This window comes from Eriocheir sinensis, chromosome 42 (genome assembly GCF_024679095.1).
Source record: "Eriocheir sinensis breed Jianghai 21 chromosome 42, ASM2467909v1, whole genome shotgun sequence".
NCBI classification, from domain to species: Eukaryota; Metazoa; Arthropoda; class Malacostraca; order Decapoda; family Varunidae; genus Eriocheir; species Eriocheir sinensis.
Window position 1 is genome coordinate 6,794,395 of NC_066550.1, and position 20,000 is coordinate 6,814,394.

General features: G+C 39.5%; 1 protein-coding gene across 1 annotated transcript in view; it reads right to left on the reverse strand.

The window, feature by feature from the left end:
• Positions 1-20,000, reverse strand: part of LOC127009878 (serine/threonine-protein kinase SIK1-like) — a 78,591-nt gene that overhangs the window by 42,096 nt on the left and 16,495 nt on the right. Inside the window, exon 2 of the mRNA XM_050883359.1 lies at positions 1-112. This exon is cut by the window's left edge and continues 5 nt beyond it. Coding sequence (XP_050739316.1) covers positions 1-112 — 112 coding nt within the window. The remainder of the gene's footprint in view (positions 113-20,000) is intronic.

The following is a 20,000-nucleotide window of genomic DNA, read 5'->3' on the forward strand; positions in this document are numbered from 1 at the left end:
AAAGCTTAATGATGTGTGGGTGATGGAGGGACTTGAGCACCTTCACTTCCCGATGCACTTTCTGGAGATTGGCGGCGTCCAGTTGGCTCTTGTCGATGATCTTAATAGCCACCTGTTGGAGAAGGTAAAATGCAGGTGAGCTTAGGGAAGGAAAGGGAAAGTGAGTGGGTGGGAGAGAGGGAAGGAAGTGGGGAGAGAGAAGGCAGGGCAGAGAGAAAGGAAGGATAGTTAGTGAGGAAGAGTAGAGAGAGAGGAAGGGGAAAGAGAGAGAAAGAGGAGAGAGAGAGAGAGAGAGAGAGAGAAACACACTGAAATACATACATAAAACAACCTCTCTCTCTCTCCCTCCAAGCCATCCCCCCTCCCCCTCCTCCTCCTCCTCCACCTTCCCCTTCGAAAAACAGGAGAAAATAGAAGAAAAAAGAAGAAAAGGTCGCCAGAAGAAATCGCTGTCGTCATAATGGTAAAGTTACGTCATATAATCGCTATTGGTGACGGCGGTGCACGAAGAGGCAAAGAAAACGGGAGTAGTGACTTAGCGTGAAAAGAAGATGGGAAGAGAACCTTATGAGTGATGAACGAAGAGGTAGAAGAGGGAAGAGAAAAGGGAGAGAGGAGGGGAAGAGAGAGGCAGTGGATAGAAAGGGGAAAAGAGAGGAGAGGAGTGAGAAGAGAAGGAGAGAGAGAGAGAAAGAGAGGGGAAGGGAAAAGAGGGGAAAGGGGAGAGAAAGAAGGGGAGAGAGAGAGAGAGAGGGGAAGGGAAAAGAGGGGAAAGGGGAGAGAAAGAAGGGAAGGGGAGAGAGAGAGAGGGGAAGGGAAAAGAGGGGAAAGGGGAGAGAAAGAAGGGAAGGGGAGAGAGAGAGAGGGGAAGGGAAAAGAGGGGAAAGGGGAGAGAAAGACGGGAAGGGGAGAGAGAGAGAGAGAGAGAGAGAGGGGAAGGGAAAAGAAGGGAAGGGGAGAGAGAGAGAGGGGAAGGGAAAAGAGGGGAAAGGGGAGAGAAAGAAGGGGAGAAAATAGAGGAGGGAGAATAAGGATGGAGAGATGTAATGAAAAGAATGGAGTGGAGGAAGAGGGGAAAGGGAAGAAAATGGAAACGAAAAAAAAATAAGGTTTGGTAAGAAATGAAGGAAAAGAAGAAGAGAAAGAAAAATGAAAAGGAAAAAAAGAATGAGGAGTAGAACTTTAGCAGCGAAAAGAAGATGGGAGAAGAGGATTTGGAGTGGAAAGAAAGAAGGAAAGAAAGAAAATGGGAGTGGAAGAAGAAGGAAAGGAAGAAAAAACGAGAGGAACTTTGGGAATGAAAAGAAAGAAGGAAAGAGAGAAAATGGGAGTAGAGAAAGTGAAAGGAAGAGAGAAAGAAAGAAGGAAAAAAGAAAAAGAGGAAAGAAAGAAGGAAGAAAAGAAAGGAGGAAAAAAAAGGAAGGAAAACGAGAAAAGAAACCAAGAAATGAAAAGAAAGGAGGAAAAAAAAGGAGGAAAACAAGGAGAAGAAACCAAGAAATGAAAAGAAAGAAGGAAAAAAAGAAGGAAAACAAAAAGAAGAAACCAAGAAATGAAAAGAAAGAAGGAAAAAAAAGGAAGGAAAACGAGAAAAGAAACCAAGAAATGAAAAGAAAGAAGGAAAACAAGAAGGAAAACAAGGAGAAGAAACCAAGAAATGAAAAGAAAGAAGGAAAAAAAGAAGGAAAACAGAGAAGAAACCAAGAAATGAAAAGAAAGAAGGAAAAAAAAGGAAGAAAAACAAAGAGAACAAACCAAGGAGGGAAAAGAAAGAAGGAAAAAAAGGAAGGAAAACAAAGAGAAGAAACCAAGAAGGGAAAAGAAAGAAGGAAAAAAAGGAAGGAAAACAAGGAGAAGAAACCAAGAAATGAAAAGAAAGAAGGAAAACAAGAAAAGAAACCAAGGAGGGAAAAGAAAGAAGGAAAAAAAGGTAGGAAAACGAGAAAAGAAACCAAGAAGTGAAAAGAAAGAAGGAAAAAAAGGAAGGAAAACGAGAAAAGAAACCAAGAAGTGAAAAGAAGGAAAAAAAGGAAAGAAAACGAGAAAACAAACCAAGAAGTGAAAAGAAAGAAGGAAAAAAAGGAAGGAAAACGAGAAAACAAACCAAGAAGTGAAAAGAAAGAAGGAAAAAAAGGAAGGAAAACGAGAAAAGAAACCAAGAAGTGAAAAGAAAGAAGGAAAAAAAGGAAGGAAAACGAGAAAAGAAACCAAGAAGTGAAAAGAAAGAAGGAAAAAAGGAAAGAAAGCCAGAACGGAATGAAAAGGAAGAAGGAAAGACAGAAGAGACGGAGGAAGAGGAAGAAATGAGTGAAAAGAAGGAACAGGAGTGAAAAAACTGTGAAAATTAAGAATGAAAATCTGGAGTGAAAAAAAATGGGAGTAGAAATTTAGAAGGGGAAAGAAAGAAGGAAAGAAAGAAAGAAAACGGAGGAAGGTTAGACGGTGACTCTACTAAATTTGGGGGAGAAAGTGAATGTATTTTTTGCTTTCATGCGTTTTTTTTCTTTATTTGTGGTTATTTTCTTTGTTTCCTTTCTTGTTTATCCAATTATAGCTATTTTTCCTGGTTTATCCAATTATAGGTATTTTTACTCTTTTCTTCTTTTTTTATGTAAGGTTTCATCTTCACAATTTTTATCCTATTTTATCAACTTCTATTCTTTATTTTTTTTTTATATTTCAGACTCATTTTCTTTTATTATTTTTCTTTTATACATTCTTTACTTTTCCAGTGTGTGTGTGTGTGTGTGTGTGTGTGTGTGTGTGTGTGTCTCTCTCTCTCTCTCTCTCTCAAACAAATTAGTTAGGTGAAGCCCCATAGGAGAGAGAGAGAGAGAGAGAGAGAGAGAGAAGAGGAGGAGGAGAAGGAGAGGGAAAGGAGGAGGAGCAGTAAGAGGAAGGAGGAGGAGGAGGAGGAAGCAGCGGAAAGAAGGAAAAGAATAGGGACAAGTAAGAATTTCGAGAAGGGAAAAGGAGAAAAAAGTAAATGAAAGTGAGTTAGATAGTAGTAGTAGTAGTAGTAGTAGTAGTAGTAGTAGTAGTAGTAGTAGTAGTAGTAATACAAATAATAATAATAAATGAACGGATAATAACACTTTCGTCACACACACACACACACACACACACACACACACACACACACACACACACAAACACACACACACTTATTTCCATCAAAACCTATCGTCACTTCGCTCCCCCCTCCCCCCCCCCCCTCTCTCTCTCTCTCTCTCTCTCTCTCTCTCTCTCTCTCTCTCTCTCTCTCTCTCTCTCTCTCTCTCTCTCTCTCTCTCTCTCTCTCTCTCTCTCTCCTCCTCCTCTTCCTCCTCCTCCTCTTGTCGCATATGTTCAATTGTCTTCTTTTACCTCCTCCTCCTCCTCCTCCTTAGTAACCTCTTCCTCTTTCCTCTCTTCCTCCTCTTCTTTATTAACCTCTCTCCTCCTCTCCTCCTCCTCCTTCTTCTCCTCCTCCTCCTCCTCCTCCTCCTCTTGTTCAACCTCCTTACTTCACTTCACCACATCTTCCCTCTTCCTCCTCCTCCTCTACTTCTTCCTCCTCTTCACCCTTTCTCTCCCCTCCCTCCTCCTCCTACTCCTCCTCCTCCTTCTCCTCTTCACCTTTCTGCCTCCAGTGACGTCAGAGGTAGACTTGTGACGTCACCCCATTCAATAAGACATTCCTCCTCCTCCTCCTCCTCCTCCATCACTCCTTTCCCTCCTGCATCAGTTTCTTCTTTCCTCTCACTCTTTCATTCCTCCTCCTCCTCCTCCTCCTCCTCCTCCTTTTCTTCTTTTTCTCTTTGCATCTCTTCTTCTTCTTCTTCTTCCTCCTCTTTTTCCTTCTTTCTTCCGTATCTGGTGTTGTTGTTCTTTTTTTCTTTGTTATTTCTTGTTAAATCCAATCTTATCCTTTTCCTCCTCTTCTTCTTCTTCTTCCTCCTCTCAATTACTCTCCTTTTTGTTTCTTTGTTCTCTTTCATCCACTCCTCCTCCTCCTCCTCCTCCTCCTCCTCCTGGACATCCTCGTACACTGCTTTGTCATGAGAGAGAGAGAGAGAGAGAGAGAGAGAGAGAGAGAGAGAGAGAGAGAGAGAAATTAAAAGTAAGCTCGGGTATTTAAACGCACACACACACACACACACACACACAGGTAAATCACAGCACCTTAATCCCCCCTTCCCCTCCTCCCCCTCCCCCTTCTCCTGCCCAATCTCGTCCACTTGATTACAGGTATGCGGGCAGGTGGAATGGCTCCCCCTCACCTCCCTCCTTTTCACTCTCTCTCTCTCTCTCTCTCTCTCTCTCTCTCTCTCTCTCTCTCTCTCTCTCTCTCTCTCTCTCTCTCTCTCTCTCTCTCTCTCTCTCTCTCTCTCTCTCTCTCTCTCTCTCTCTCTCTCATTAACTTCCTTCTCTCTTTATCTTTATCTCTTTTCTTTTTTCTTCTCTTCCTTTTCCTTTTGTTTTTCTTTATTTTCTCTTTGCTTCCCTTCATTCTGTTTTCCCTTCCATTCATTTCTTTCCAAGTCTTTTATTCTCCTTTTTTTTCCATTTTCTTCTCCTTTACTTTTCTCTCATTCCAGTTATTGTGTCTCTTCCTTCATCCTTATTCTTTTTCCTCTCCATTTTTCTCTCTTCTTTCCTTCCTTTCATTCATTTCTTTCCAAACCTTCTATTTTCCTTTCTCTTCCTCTTCTTGCATTTTTTCATTTTTTTTTTAACTTCTTCTCTTTTTTTCTTACCTCCTCTTCCTCTTTTCCTTCCTCTTCCTCCTCCCTTTCCTCCTTTCTCTTTCTTTCCCTCTCCTCCTCCTCTTCCTCCTCCCTTCCTTTCTCTTTTTTGCTAGCCACACAATTATCTCATTCTCTTTCTCTCTTTCTTTCTATCCTTCTTCATCTCATCCCATTCTCCTTCTTCTTATATTCCTTCCTTTCCTCCTTTTTCTCTCCTTGGCAATCTCTTCTCTTTCTTCCTTCCTCTTATCTTCCTTCCCCACTTCCTCTTCCTCTTCTCTCCAATTACACTTCTCACGCTTGTTCCCTTCCTCTTCCCTCCCCTCCCTTCATTATTTCTTCCTTTGCCATCTCCTTCCCTCCATTTCTTCCTTCCTTCCTTCCTCTTTCTTTCTCTTCACCTTTCCTCCCCTTTCCCTCTCCTTCCTTTCTTCCCGTCCTGCTCTTTCTTTCCCTTTCCATCTCCCTTTTTCCTTCCCCTTCTCTCCCTTTTCCTATTCTCCCTTCCTCTTTCTCTCCCATTCCCTCCGCTCCCTCCCTCCTTTCTTCCTCTTCCTTCTATTCTCTTTCTTTCTCTATACCCTCCTTTCCTTCCCCTCCCCTCCCATTTCCCTTTCTTCCTTCCTTCCTTCGTCTTTCTTTCTTCCTATTTATTTTTCTTCACCTTCCTCCTTCCTTCCTTTCTTCCTCTTTCTTCCCCATTCCCTCTTCCTTCTTCTCCCTTCACTGCATATTTTTCTTTCTTGTCAACCACACGCCTCCCCTCCCCTCCCCCCTCCCCCCCCCCTCCCTCCACCTTTCCGTGTCGTGTTATTATCGATTGTCACGTGACTTCACCTGCGTGACGTCATCCAGGTGAGTGACGTCACGGCCGACCCCTCATTAGCCAATCGGGTGACTCGGGGTTGTTGTTGATGTTGTTTGTTGTTGATAGTTATTATTATTATTATTATTATTAGTAGTAGTAGTAGTATTAGTATTAGTATTAGTATTAGTAGTAGTAGTTATAACGTATTAGAAGCAGTAGTAATGGTAGTAGTAGTAGTAGTAATAGTAGTAGTAGTAGTAGTAGTAGTAGTAGTAATACGAATATAGTAGCTAAGTAACTAGCTTTTCATCATCATCATCATCATGTCATCATTTCTACGCCTCCTCCTCCTCCTTATCATAACCTCTTCCTCTCTCCTCTCCTATCCCTCTCTTCCTCCTCTTCCTTATTAACCTCTTTCTCTTCCCTCCTCCTCCACCTCCTCCTCCTTACTATAACCTTTCCCTCTTCTCTCTCCATCTTCCTCTCCCCTTCTTCTCTTCCTCCTCTTCCATATTAACCTCTTTCTCTTCCCTCCTCCTCCTCCTCCTCTTATTCAACCTCCTTTCCTTCACATCAACCTCACCCTTCAACTTCCTTACTTCAATTTCATGTTCGTGGTCGTCATTAGGATATCATTAACATATATTTTTTCTTAAACTACGCATCTACATTAAGAGTACAGCTATTTAAGTACTTCACAGGTGTTAGTTCATAAACCTTCGCAACCTTGAGTATACGAATAGATAACAGAAACATTAATAGACCAATAACCAGGTAATTGACGCACACACACACACACACACACACACACACACACACACACACACACACAATCACGTCCTTCCTTCCTTCATCTTTCTTCCTTTTCTACATTTTCACTTTTTTTTTTTTTTTTTTTTTTTTTTTTTTACAGCAAAGGAGACAGCTCAAGGGCACAAAAAAGTAAACATTAATAAAAATAAAAAAGCCCGCTACTCGCTGCTCCTAAAAAGAATCCAAAGAGGTGGCCGAAAGATAAGTCAGTTTCGGGAGGAGAGGTGTCCTGATACCCTCCTCTTGAAAGAGTTCAAGTCGTAGGCAGGAGGAAATACAGATGAAGGAAGATTGTTCCAGAGTTTACCAGCGTGAGGGATGAAAGAGTGAAGATGCTGGTTAACTCTTGCATAAGGGGTTTGGACAGTATAGGGATGAGCATGAGTAGAAAGTCGAGTGCAGCGGGGCCGCGGGAGGGGGGGAGGCATGCAGTTAGCAAGTTCAGAAGAGCAGTCAGCGTGGAAATATCGATAGAAGATAGAAAGAGAGGCAACATTGCGGCGGAATTTAAGAGGTAGAAGACTATCAGTATGAGGAGGAGAGCTGATGAGACGAAGAGCCTTTGCCTCCCCTCTGTCCAGAAGAGCTGTGTGGGTGGAGCCCCCACACATGAGATGCATACTCCATACGAGGGCGGACAAGGCCCTGTATATGGACAGCAACTGTGCAGGGAGAAGAACTGGCGGAGACGGTACAGAACGCCCAGCCTCGAGGAAGCTGATTTAGTAAGAGATGAGATATGAAGTTTCCAGTTGAGATTTTGAGTTAAGGATAGACCGAGGATGTTTAGTGTTGAGGAAGGTGATAGCTGGGTGTTGTCAAAGAATAGGGGATAGTTGTTTGGAAGATTGTGTCAGTGGATAGGTGGAGAAACTGTGTTTTGAGGCGTTGAAGGACACCAGGTTCTTCTTGCCCCAATCGGAAATAATAGTAAGGTCTGAGGCTAAGCGTTCTGCAGCCTCCAGCCTTGAGTCGTTAAGTTCCTGAAGGGTGGGTCTTCTATTAAAAGAAGTTGAATAATGCAGAGTGGAATCATCGGCGTAGGAATGGATAGGACAGTTCGTTTTGGAAAGAAGATCATCAATGAACAACAGAAAAAGAGTGGGAGATAGGACAGAACCCTGTGGGACACCACTGTTAATAGATTTAGGGGAAGAACAGTGACCGTCTACCACGGCAGAAATAGAACGGTCAGAAAGGAAACTGGAGATAAAGGTACAGAGAGAAGGATAGAAACCGTAGGAGGTGAGTTTAGAAAGCAAAGATTTGTGCCAGACCCTATCAAAAGCTTTTGATATGTCCAGCGCAATAGCAAAAGTTTCACCGAAACGGCTAAGAGGATGACCAAGAGTCAGTTAAGAAGGCTAGGAGATCACCAGTATAACGCACCTTGCGGAACCCATACTGGCGATCAGATAGAAGGTCAGAAGTGGAAAGGTGCTTTTGAATCTTACGGTTAAGGATTGATTCAAAAGCTTTAGATAGACAAGAAAGTAAAGCAATAGGACGGTAGTTTGAGGGATTGGAGCACTCACCCTTCTTAGGTACAGGCTGTGTGAAGGCATACTTCCAGCAAGAAGGAAAGGTAGATGTTGACAGGCAGAGGCGAAAGAGTTTGACCAGGCAGGGTGACAGCACGGAGGCACAGTTTTTAAGGACAATAGGAGGCACTCCATCAGGTCCATAAGCCTTCTGAGGATTGAGGCCAGAGAGGGCATAGAAAACATCATTTTGAAGAATCTTTATAACAGGCATAAAGGAGTCAGAGGGGGGATGAGTAGGAGGAATATGCCCAGAATCGTCCAGAGTGGAGTTTTAGAAAAAGTTTGAGAGAGAGTTCAGCCTTAGAGATAGATGAGACGGCAGTGTTGCCGTCAGGACTGAGTGGAGGGAAAGATGAAGAAGTGAAGTTGGAGGAGATTTTTTGGCTAGATGCCAGAAGTCACGGGAAGAGTTAGAGAAAGCAAGGTTTTGACATTTTCTATTAATGAAAGAATTTTTGGTTAGTCGGAGAATAGATTTGGCACGATTTCGGGCAGAAATGTAAAGTTCATAATTAGCATTAGTTTGAAGGCTCTGGTATCTTTTGTGAGCTACCTCTCTATCATTGACAGCACGAGAACAAGCGTGATTAAACCAAGGCTGTTTAGCGTGAGGAGTAGAGAAAGAACGAGGAATGTATGCCTCCATTCCAGAGACAATCACCTCTGTGATGCGCTGAGCACACACAGAGGGGTCTCTATCCTGGAAGCAATAATCATTCCACGGGAAATCGGAAAAGTACATCCTCAGGTCGTCCCACCGAGCTGAAGCAAAATGCCAGAAGCATCGCCTCTTCGGTGGGTCCAGAGGATATACAGGAGCGATAGGACAGGATGCAGAAATAAGATTGTGATCGGAGGAGCCCAACGGAGAGAACAGTTTGACAGAATAAGCAGAAGGGTTTGAGGTAAGGAAGAGGTCTAGAATGTTGGGCCGATCTCCAAGACGGTCAGGAATACGTGTAGGGTGCTGGACCAATTGCTCTAGGTCGTTGAGGATAGCAAAGTTGTAGGCTTGTTCACCAGGATGGTCAGTGAAAGAGGATGACTTGGTCATTTTCATTCATTTACTTGTCTTCTGTTCTCTCTATCTATCTTGTAATCAATTTATCTATCATAGTTTCCGTGTATCTTTCTTTCCACCTAAATATATGTCTATCTATCTATTTATCTATGTTGGTGTTTGTAATTTTTTCTTCCCTTTTTCCTTTTTTTTTCTATCTTTACTTATTTATCTAGATTTGTGTTTGTCATTTTTCTTCCCATTTTCCTTTTTTCCTATCAATTAACCTTTTTTTTTTACTTGTTGCTTTTCACTTCCTTTTCCTTCTTCTTTTCTCTGTTTGTCTGTCTCTCATTTTCTTTTCCCTTTTTCCATCTACTTATCCTTTTCTTTTTTTTTCTTTCTACTTTTTCCACTTCACTTTCCCTCTTTCTTGTGTCTGTCTATGTCTGTGATTTTTCTTTCCTTTTCCTTCTTCCATCTATCCGTCTATCTATCTATCTATCTTATTCTTTCTTGCCCTTTTTCATATCTTTTCCCTCTTTCTTGTCCGTCTCTGATTCTTCTTTCTTTTTCCTTTTCTCCAGCTATCAATCTATCTATCTATCTACCTATCATTTTCTTTCATGCTCTTTCACTTTCTCTTTTTCTGTGCCAAGGTTTACGTCGAGTCAGGTAAGTTTGAACACCTGCGAGAATTGGACACAAAAAAGCACTTATGCCCAGGTGAAAAATAGGTGCCCAGGTAACGTTTTTTTGTTTTCTTGAAGCAATAATGAAAGAAAATAAACAAACAGGTGGGTGAAAATAAGGAAGAATGGAATAGACAGAAAAAGGGAAGAAGGAGAGGAGTAGAAGGAGGAAGGAAGGAGTAAAACAATGAAGGAAAGTATGAAAGGAAGGAAGAAAGGAAGGAAAGAAGTAAGAGAAGAAAAAAAAGAATTAAGAATGGAATAGACAGGAAAGGGAAAGAAAGTGAGAAATTGATGATGTAAAGAATAAAACAATGAAGGAAAGAAAGGAAGGAAGGAAGGAAAGAAGGAAGAAATAAAGGAAACAATGAAGAAAGGTAGGAAGGAAAGAGTAAGGAATAGTAGAAGGAAGGAAGGAAGGAAGGCATAAAGAAAGACAGGAAATAGTGAAGAACAGCAGGAAGGAAAAAGTAATGAATATTGGAAGGAGGAAAAGAAGCAAGAGAAGGAAGGAAATAAAGAAAAAATATAGAAATAGGCAAAGCAACAAAATATAGAGAATGATAAATAAAGAAAAATAAAGAAAGAGAGAAAGGGCAACATAGAAAGAAAAGGAGAAAGAGAAATAAAAGAAAGGAAAAAAAGAAAACAGCAGAATGAAAGATACTAAAAAGAAAATGAACGCACACACACACACACACACACACACACACACACACACACACACACACACATTCTAGACTTACATAAATCATTCTCTGCTTCATCTCTCTTTTTCATTCTGTTCTACTTTTTTCTTCATTTCTCTCTCTCTCTCTCTCTCTCTCTCTCTCTCTCTCTCTCTCTCTCTCTCTCTCTCTCTCTCTCTCTCTCTCTCTCTCTCTCTCTCTCTCTCTCTCTCTCTCTCTCTCTCTCTCCGTTTTTTTTCTTTTTTTCACAGGCATATTTTTTCTTCCTTTCTTCCTTCTCTTTCATTCTCTCTCCTCCTATGTTTCCTTATTTTTTTACTTTGTTTTCTTCATTTATTTTTCATTACCGTTTTTCTTTTTTCCTTCCTTTTCTCCTTTCCTTTCATTCTCTCCTTCGTTTCTCTTTCCCTTCTTCCCTTTTTGCCTTGCTGTGATTCTTCTTTGCATCTGTTTCTACGTTTTTTTGTTCATTTTTCTTCATTCTATCATTTCTCCTTTCCTTCTCCTTCCTTCTTCCTCCTCCATTCCTTCTTTCACCAACGTCATCCCTTTAAATTCTAACTTTCCTCCTCCCTCTTTCTCCCTCCTTCTTTCCTTATCCTCCTTTCATCTCCCTTCCCTTCCTTCGCTTACCTACCCCTTTATTTTCCTTCCTTTCCTCCCTCTCTCCCCCCTTCCCTCCTCATTCCTCTCGTTCTCCCCCCCTCCCCTTCCCCTTCCCTCTGATCTCCTCTTTCTTTACATAAAAACACGATGATTTCCGAAATTTTACCGGATTAACTTTTTATAATGATGATGATGATGATGACTGCACGTATGTTTTTTTTTTATATTTATCTTTTTACTTTTCATCTTCCTCCACCACTTCCTCTTCTTCATCCTCCTCCTCCTCCTCTTCTTCTTCCTCCTCCTTCTTCTCCTCCTCCTCCTCTTCTTCCTCCCCCGTTATTAATACTGCTACTCCTACTGATACTTCCAATATTACTACTACTACTACTACTATTACTATTACTATTACTACTACTACTACTACTACTACTACTACTACTACTACTACTACTACTACTACTTCTACTACTACTACTACTACCACTACTACTTCTACTACTACTATTACTACTTCTACTACTACTACTACTACTACCACTACTACTTCTACTACTACTACTACTATTACTACTGCTACTACTACTACTACTACTACTACTTCTACTACTACTACCACTACTGAAAGCACTACTAAATGTCTTTCAAGTTGCCGAGTGAATAAATTTGCATTCATTAAACACACGAAAAGGTAATCAAAAAAGTGTGGAGGAGAGTGGAGAACGGCGTGAACCAATGAATAATGAAAAGAGGAGACTGATCTATATTCTTGAACGTATCGGGTTCACATCACGACGATTTCTCAAGGCCACGGAGAAGATTAACCGGGTTTTCATGGATGATTTTCCCGTTCAAGATGCAGAGGGCGTTTTAAACTATCACTAGGATCACAAAACAGTCTATAAAAAGGCCAGAAACTCCTACGAGAGCCTATTCAGGTGTCGATACGTTAGGGAGAAGGGGGAAAGATACTTGAGAAACTTTGAGCAGGCAAGGAGGGAGTGTCTGGCCCGTTCAAGATGCAGAGGGCGTTTTAAACTATCACTGGGATCACAAAACAGTCTATAAAAAGCCCAGAAACTCCTACGAGAGCCTATTCAGGTGTCGATACGTTAGGGAGAAGGGTGAAAGATACTTGAGAAACTTTGAGCAGGCAAGGAGGGAGTGTCTGGATAGAGAAAGATGAAAACTCTTCTGCCGTCGATGAAATGATGAGGATGATATATATACGTTTAAGAGCACGACCTTGAGACCTGTGTTAGAACGAGAGTCGCTTACGCCTAACGAACCCCAGATTTATTAAACACGGTATTAGTATTTAAGTTAAGTGAGGTGTTTGGCTTTTATTTCCGACTAATACGGCGTTAAAAAAAAATTAGGTGTGAGTGAATAGCTTTGATCATAGAGAGAGAGAGAGGGAAAAATAAAGCACTCGCTAGAATATTAAAGAAAGTTAGAGTTAATACCCGTGAAAAGAAGCATGATTGAAAAAATATTAAAGAAAGTAATAGAGGTAATACGCGGGAAAAGAAGCATAATTAAAAAAAAAAAGGTATATGAAAGAGACGCTTGGGGACACTAAGTGAAGAATAGCTTTGATTATAGAGAAAGGAAAAAGAAAACACGCACTAGAATATTAAAGAAGGCAATAGAGTTAATACGTGGGAAAACATGAATATTTAAGGAAAAGAATAAATATATGAAAAGAAGACGCTTGAGGATATTAAGTGCAGAATAGCTTTGTTTGTAGAGAGAAGACAAAGAAAACACTCACTAGAATATTAAAGAAAGTAATAGAGTTAATACGTGGGAAAACATGAATATTTAAGAAAAAGAATAAATATATGAAAGAAGAGACGCTTGGAGACATAAGTGAGGAACAATTTTGATTATAGAAGAAAAAAAATCACTAGAATATTAACGAAAGAAACAAGGAAACACGTGATAGAACATACATATTTGAAAAGAAAAAGAATATGTGAGAAAATACACGCTAGAGGGAACTAGGTGAAAAAAAAGTCTTGATGATAGAGAAGATAGAAACAACACCAATTACAAGAGAAAAAAAAAAACAATAAGTGAAAGAAGAATATTTGAACGGTGTACGAAAAAAAATCTTGAAAATGCTGAATATCTAGGAAAACTGAAATACACGCTTGAGGAAACTAAGTGAAAAAAAAAGTCTTGATGATAGAGAAGAGAAAAACAACAGCACTTACTAGAAAATAAAAAAAAAGAAACGAGACAATAAGTGAAAGATCAGGAATATTTGAAGTGTACGAAAAAAAAAATCTTGAAAATACTGAATATCTAGGAAAACAGAATGGAAACACTGACTTCATAAGCAAACACTAACGAATGCTTATAAATGATAAATATATATAAAGAACAAACACATATATATCCTCTTCTAAACTATTTGTAAACCATCGAATACTTATTAATGCTAAATATAAATAAAGAACAAACACATATATATCCTCTTCTAAACTATTTGTAAACCATCGAATACTTATTAATGCTAAATATAAATAAAGGACAAACACGTATATATCCTCTTCTAAACTATTTGTAAACTGTCTCAAAGGTCGACTCTCAAAAGCCAATCGACTGTCTGGAAAAACTCGGGTCGGTTTTATCAGCCGCTTCCGCCTCTCACTTCGACTCTTTCCAGAGGTCAAAAAGGAGATTAATCGGTTCAAATGAGCTAATTTTCACGTTCATGGTGCAGAAGCCTTGTCAGAGCTACCATCAGGGTCATAAAACTATCCGTGGAAATGCCAATAACTCCTAAGAAAGCCTTGTCTAATGTGTGTGCTTGGGCGTCAAAATGCTTAAGATAAAAACAAGATTAGTTGGGTTTTCATGAGTGGGTTTTTTTCACGTTCATGGTATACAGAAGCTTCGTCAAACTACCTCCAGGGCCATAAAACTACCCCTGGGCATGCCTACAACACCTATGAAAGCCTTGTCTAATGTGTGAGCTTGTCGGGTTTTCATGTTTTTTTTTCACGTTCATGGTATACAGAAGCTTCGTCAACCTACCTCCAGGGTCATAAAACTACCCCTGGACATGCCTATAACACCTACGAAAGCCTTGTCTAATGTGTGTTCCTCTCACAAACTATTTCCACAGGCCGAAAGGAAGATTAATCGGTTCAAATGAGTTTTTTTCACGTTCATAGTGCAAGAGCCTTGTCAAAACTACCACCAGGGTCATAAAACTACCCCTGGAAATGCCCACAGCTCCTACGAAAGCTTTGTCTAAGGTGTGTGATTGGGCGTCAGAATGCTCAAGATAATAACATCGGGTTTTCATGAGGGTTTTTTTTCACGTTCATGGTATACAGAAGCTTCGTCAAACTACCTCCAGGGTCATAAAACTACCCCTGGGCATGCCTACAACACCTACGAAAGCCTTATCAAATGACTCTGCCTGTCACTTCAACTATTTCCAGCGGCCGAAGAAGAGATTAATCGGTTCAAATTAGTCTTTTTTTCACGTTCATGGTGCAGAAGCCTTGTCAAAACCACCACCAGGGTCATAAATCTACCCCTGGAAATGCCCACAACAACTCCTACGAAAGACTGATCAATTAGTGTGTGTCTGGAGCCGAAGTGATTAAGAATGTAGAGTTATATATTGGATAAAAACAAGATAAGTCGGGTTTTCATGATTTTTTTTCAGGTTTAAACTATAGAAGCTTCATCAAACTACCACCAGGGCCATAAAACTACCCCTGGACATGTCTATATACGTTTCATGGTGCACTCTCTACTCTATTTAGGAGCAGTAAGTAGCGGGCTTTTTTTTCATTATTGTTTTTTTTTTACGCCCTTGCACTGTCTCCCCTGCTGTAAAAAAAAAAAAAAAAAAAAAGCAGCCTTGTCAAAACTACAACCAAGGTCATAAAGCTATCCGTGGAAATGCCTATAACACCTACGAAAATCTTGTCAAATGTTTGTGCCTGTCACTTCAACCATATCCACAGGCCGAAAAAGAGAATAATCGGTTCAAATGAGTTTTTTTTCATGTTCATAGTGCAGAAGCCTTGTCAAAACTACCACCAGGGTCATAAATCTACCCCTGAAAATGCCTACAACTCCTATGAAAGTCTTGTTAAATGTGTGCGCTTGGAGCCGAAATGTTTAAGAAAATGACGCTGTATATCTGATAAAAACAACAAGAATGGTATCGAACCCATGAACGCCGGGCATCGATTTGGGAACACCGCGGCGCCGAAGGAGGAGAAAGATTTGATGATAGAGATGATGAAGAAACAAAAAAAGGAATAAGAGAAAGAAGAAACAAAATAAAGAAACAAGTGAAAAGAAGAGAAACCTTTAATTATATAGAGAGAAGATAAAGAAGAGAAGAAAGAAGGAACAAAAGAGGAACAAAAATAAAGAAACGGAAGAAACAGAAGAAAGAAGAAACAAAAGGAATAAGCAACAAAATAAAGTAACAGGAGGAATAGAAGAAAGAAAACAGAAAATAAAGAAACAAGAAAGAAAAAGAAACAAATGAAGAAACAAGATCAAGAAACAAGAAAGAAGAAACAAAATAAAGAGACTAAAGAAACAGAAGAAGCAAGAAATAAAAGAAGAAACATAACAAAAGAGAAAACAAAATAAAGAAACAGAAGAAGCAGAATAAAGAAGAAACAAAAGAAACGAATAAAAAAACCAGAAGAAACAAGAGAAACAGAAATAAAGAAAAAAAAAAGAATTAACAGGAGAAACAAACAGACAGAAGAAGAATGAAAATAAAGAAGAAACGAATAAAAACAAGTGGACATCGAGGCGAGTGACAAACATACTAACAAACACTTCCGCTCCGACCCGATAACTGGACGGGACGTGATGAGTCTTGGACCGCTACCTGCACGCACACACACACACACACACACACACACACACACACACACACACACACACACACACACACACCAATCCACAAATATTTACGAAGCCACACGAAAGATAACCCGCTCTCTCTCTCTCTCTCTCTCTCTCTCTCTCTCTCTCTCTCTCTCTCTCTCTCTCTCTCTCTCTCTCTCTCTCTCTCTCTCTCTCTCTCTCTCTCCTACCCTACCTCCCACCTCTCACCTTCCTCCTCTCCTTCTCTCCCTCCCTTCCCACTCGTCTTCTCCTTCTCCCCCTCCTCCCTCTCTCCCTCCCTTCCCACTCGTCTTCTCCTTCTCCCCCTCCTCCCCCTCCTCCTCCTCCTCCTCCTCCTCCCTCTTCGGTGTATCGTTCCTCCAGGTTCTCCTCCCTCCACTAAAGCGCTTACCTCCCTAAATACCTAAATATGAACTCTTATACAGACTCCCTTACAACTTATTTTTAACTTTTTTTTTCTCTGGTAGTATTCAATTTATTTCTCCTTTTAATGCTTCTACTTTCTCATCCTTCTCTACTTTTCAACTTTTCTTTCCTACTTTTCTACTTTTCTTTCTTTTTCTTTTTCACTTTCTACTTTTGATGACTAGTTTCTTTTTCTCTCCTTTTTTATTTTTTCTGCTTTTTTACTTTTCTTTACTACTTTTTTTCTACTTTTCTTTTTTTCCTTTCCACTTTCTACTTTTGATGACTAGTTTGTTTCTTTTCTTTTTCCTTTCCACTTTCTACTTTTGATGACTAGTTTGTTTCTTTTCTTTTTTTCTTTTTCTACTTTTCAACTTTTCTACTTTTTCTACTTTTCTTTCGTTTTCCTTTCCGTTTTCTACTTTTGATGACTAGTTTCTTTTTCTCTACTTTTTTTCTACTTTTCTACTTTTCTTTTCCTTTCTTACTTTCTACTTTTCATACCTTTACTTTCTTATCCTCCTCTATTCTTCCTGTGCACTTCAATTCCAAACTACTTAAAAAACGGAACTTCTACATTTTCAACTTTTTTTATCTCTACTCTTTATACAAACTTTCTAAATACTCTTATACAAACTTCAGATTTATTATTTTTTACTATTTTTTCCTCCAATCTTTTTATTCACTTCCTTAATACTAAAACTAACGCCTATACGCCTTTTTTTTCTACTCCTTAGGCCTATACTCACGTTTCTTCCAATTTTAATCCTTCTAAATTCCTATTGTTGTTATTATTATCGAACTTATTTTATGCTCACAACTTTATCGTCTAATTCATATCTATTCCTGTTGTTCATTTCTCTATCTTCATTCACTCTTCCATTCATTTTCTCTATTCATTATTTTCACTATTTTCTCCTACTTATAAAGACTAACTTCTTATCCTTCAATTATCTATTTATATATTTATTTATCCAAGTACAAACTCACTCTCTTCTTTATCTGCTTCTAATCAACACTTCTATCTATCTACTTTTGTCTACTTACGGTCCACTAATTCATCCATCTATTTTACTTACTCCTTTATTTATCTATCCGTTTATCTACCTATTTATCTATCTATTTATCTAAGTGCTCTCTCTCTCTCTCTCTCTCTCTCTCTCTCTCTCTCTCTCTCTCTCTCTCTCTCTCTCTCTCTCTCTCTCTCTCTCTCTCTCTCTCTCTCTCTCTCTCCTATATCTGCACTTCTATCTATCTACTTCTGTCTACTTACGGTCCACTTACTCACCTATCTACCCGAGTACATGACCTCTTTATTTCTCGGCCACTTGTACGGCCTCTTCCACCCGTCCCTTCACCCTCAGAGTACTTTAAGTGGAGTTTAATTCACTGTAGGACTGATTTTTTTTTTTTACACGTATTTTTTGTCTCCTAATCACACTCCTGTCCTCTATACTTTACGCTCTTTCTCTTTTCCTTTCTTTATCATTAGTTACTTGAATTAATTATTTTGGTAGAAGTATTATTATTTTTTCTCGCTTCTATTTATTTCTATTCTCCTTCTTTTATATATGAATGTCTGTCTGTCTGTCTGTCTGTCTGTATGTATGTATGATTGGATGAGTGGGTGGATGGATATGATATGTGTGTGTGTGTGTGTGTGTGTGTGTGTGTGTGTGTGTGTTTGTCTGTGTGTGTGCGTGCGAATTAGTTCATACAAAATCTGCTTCAAACGTAATGACCCAAACAATTTAGATTACTTCAGCTGTTAAGTCGAAAAAACTATCTCGTCATTTGATAAACTAATAACTTGCACTAAAAAGAAAAACCCACGTAGATATTTAACTGTAAAGAACACAAATTACTTTTAAAGGCTAATAAGTAAATGCTGTGAGTAATTTGTTCCATACGTCAGTTAGCTTGGCTCAGAGAGTTTACGAAGAGGAGCAAATAAAGGAGAGGAGGAAAGAGAAGATGATGATGACAGGCGTGGAGGAAAAAAAGGAAAGGAAGCAGGAGGAGGGAGAGAAAAGAGAAGAGAAGTAAATATAGGAAAAATAAGAGGAAGAGGGGAAGAAAATAGAAGAGGATGGTGATGAAAATTAACAGAGCAAGGAGAAAATGAAGGTGAAGGAGGAGGAGGAGAAAGAAGAAGAAGAAGTAGATGGAGGAAAAAGAACAGAAAGAAGAGAAGAAAATAGAAAAGGATGATGATTAAAAGTAAAAGAACATGAAGGAGAATATGAAGGTGGGGAGGAGGAGGAGAAAGAAGAGGAAGAAATAAATGAAGGAGGAGGAGGAGAAAGAAGAGGAAGAAGTAAATGAAGGAAAAAGAAGAGGAATAAGAAAAGATAATGGAAGGAGAAAAGGAGGAGGAGGAAGAGAAATTACTGAACAAGGAGAATATGAAGGAGGAGGAGGAGGAGGAGGAGGAGGAGGAGGAGGAAGAGAAGGATGTGGAAGAAAAATATATGAAGGAGAAGAAAGAGGAAGAAGAGGAAGAAGCAAATGAAGAAAAAAAAAGAAGAGGAGGAGGAGGAGGAGGAGAAGTAACTGAGCAAGAAGGAGAATTTGGAGGAGGAGGAGGAGGAGGAGGAGGATGTGGAGAAGAAGTAGAGGAGAAAGAATGGGAGGCAGTAGTTTGTGAAATAGTTAGTTAGTTTTGTAGAATAACTGATAAAGTAGACGCGTTGTGGGCTCGTTAATTACTTTGTTAAAAGGGCAATTACCTAACCAATTAAGGCCGCGGCGCGTTAGTGAATTAGCCGCCTCCTAATTAACCCTTACAACTTCAGCTACTTTTACCTTCACCATTTATTACCCGTGATGGCAACGCTGACGTGATTATTATATTTTGATCTGGTTACACTGTTCAGCGAGTTTCTTTAGGGGAAAAATAACCCTTCCCAGACGGAGAAATATATGGCAAACTTCAGTGATGTTGTTGTTGTAGTAGTAGTAGTAGTAGTAGTAGTAGTAGTAGTAGTAGTAGTAGTAGTAGTAGTAGTAGTAGTAGTTTCATTATGCGTGTATTAAGGAACGAATCTACTTGCCTATTCTCGCATGTCTGTTTGTCTGTCTGTGTGTCTGTCTGTCTTTCTTTCTCCCCTTCTCTCTCTCCTTTCTTATTAATCATCACAAATCAAGGTAAATCACGAATCGCTAATCATTTTAATCGAAACACACAGGTATGTCCCATCACCTGTCTGTATGTGTGTGCGTCTGTCTGTATTTCCGCATGTGTTTGTCTGTCTGTATATGTGTTAACCCATTCAAGTATTTTCATTTGTATTTCTATTCGTCTGTCTGTTTGTCTGTCTGTCTTTGTCTTATATTATTGTTTGTTTGTTTGTTTGGGAGTTTAAATGTCTGTCAGTGCCGGATTTATCTTTTATTAGTTTGTTTGTCTGCCTATCTGCTTCTGTTTGTGCTTCCAGTTGATTTGTTTACAACTTCATATGTCTGTCTGTAAGGCCGTTGTGTCTATCGGTCTGGTTATCAAGGTTATTAATTAATTCTATAAACTTTTAAGCGCTTGGTTATCTACTCGTCAGCAAAATTCTTCACTTCTCTCTATCTGTATTGGTATTTATTTTACTCATAAGCATAAACTATTTGCTTACTTGTCTCTCTTTCTGATGCTTACATGCCTGTCTGTCTATATGTCTAAGTGTCTGGCTGTCTGTCTGTCTACTTATCTATCGGTGTGTCTGTTTTTCTGTCTGTCCACATATCTATCTTTTTCTTTTTCTCTTTTTTTCTTCATTCTCTTTTCTTTCTTTCTTTCTTTCTTTCTTTGTCTGTCTGT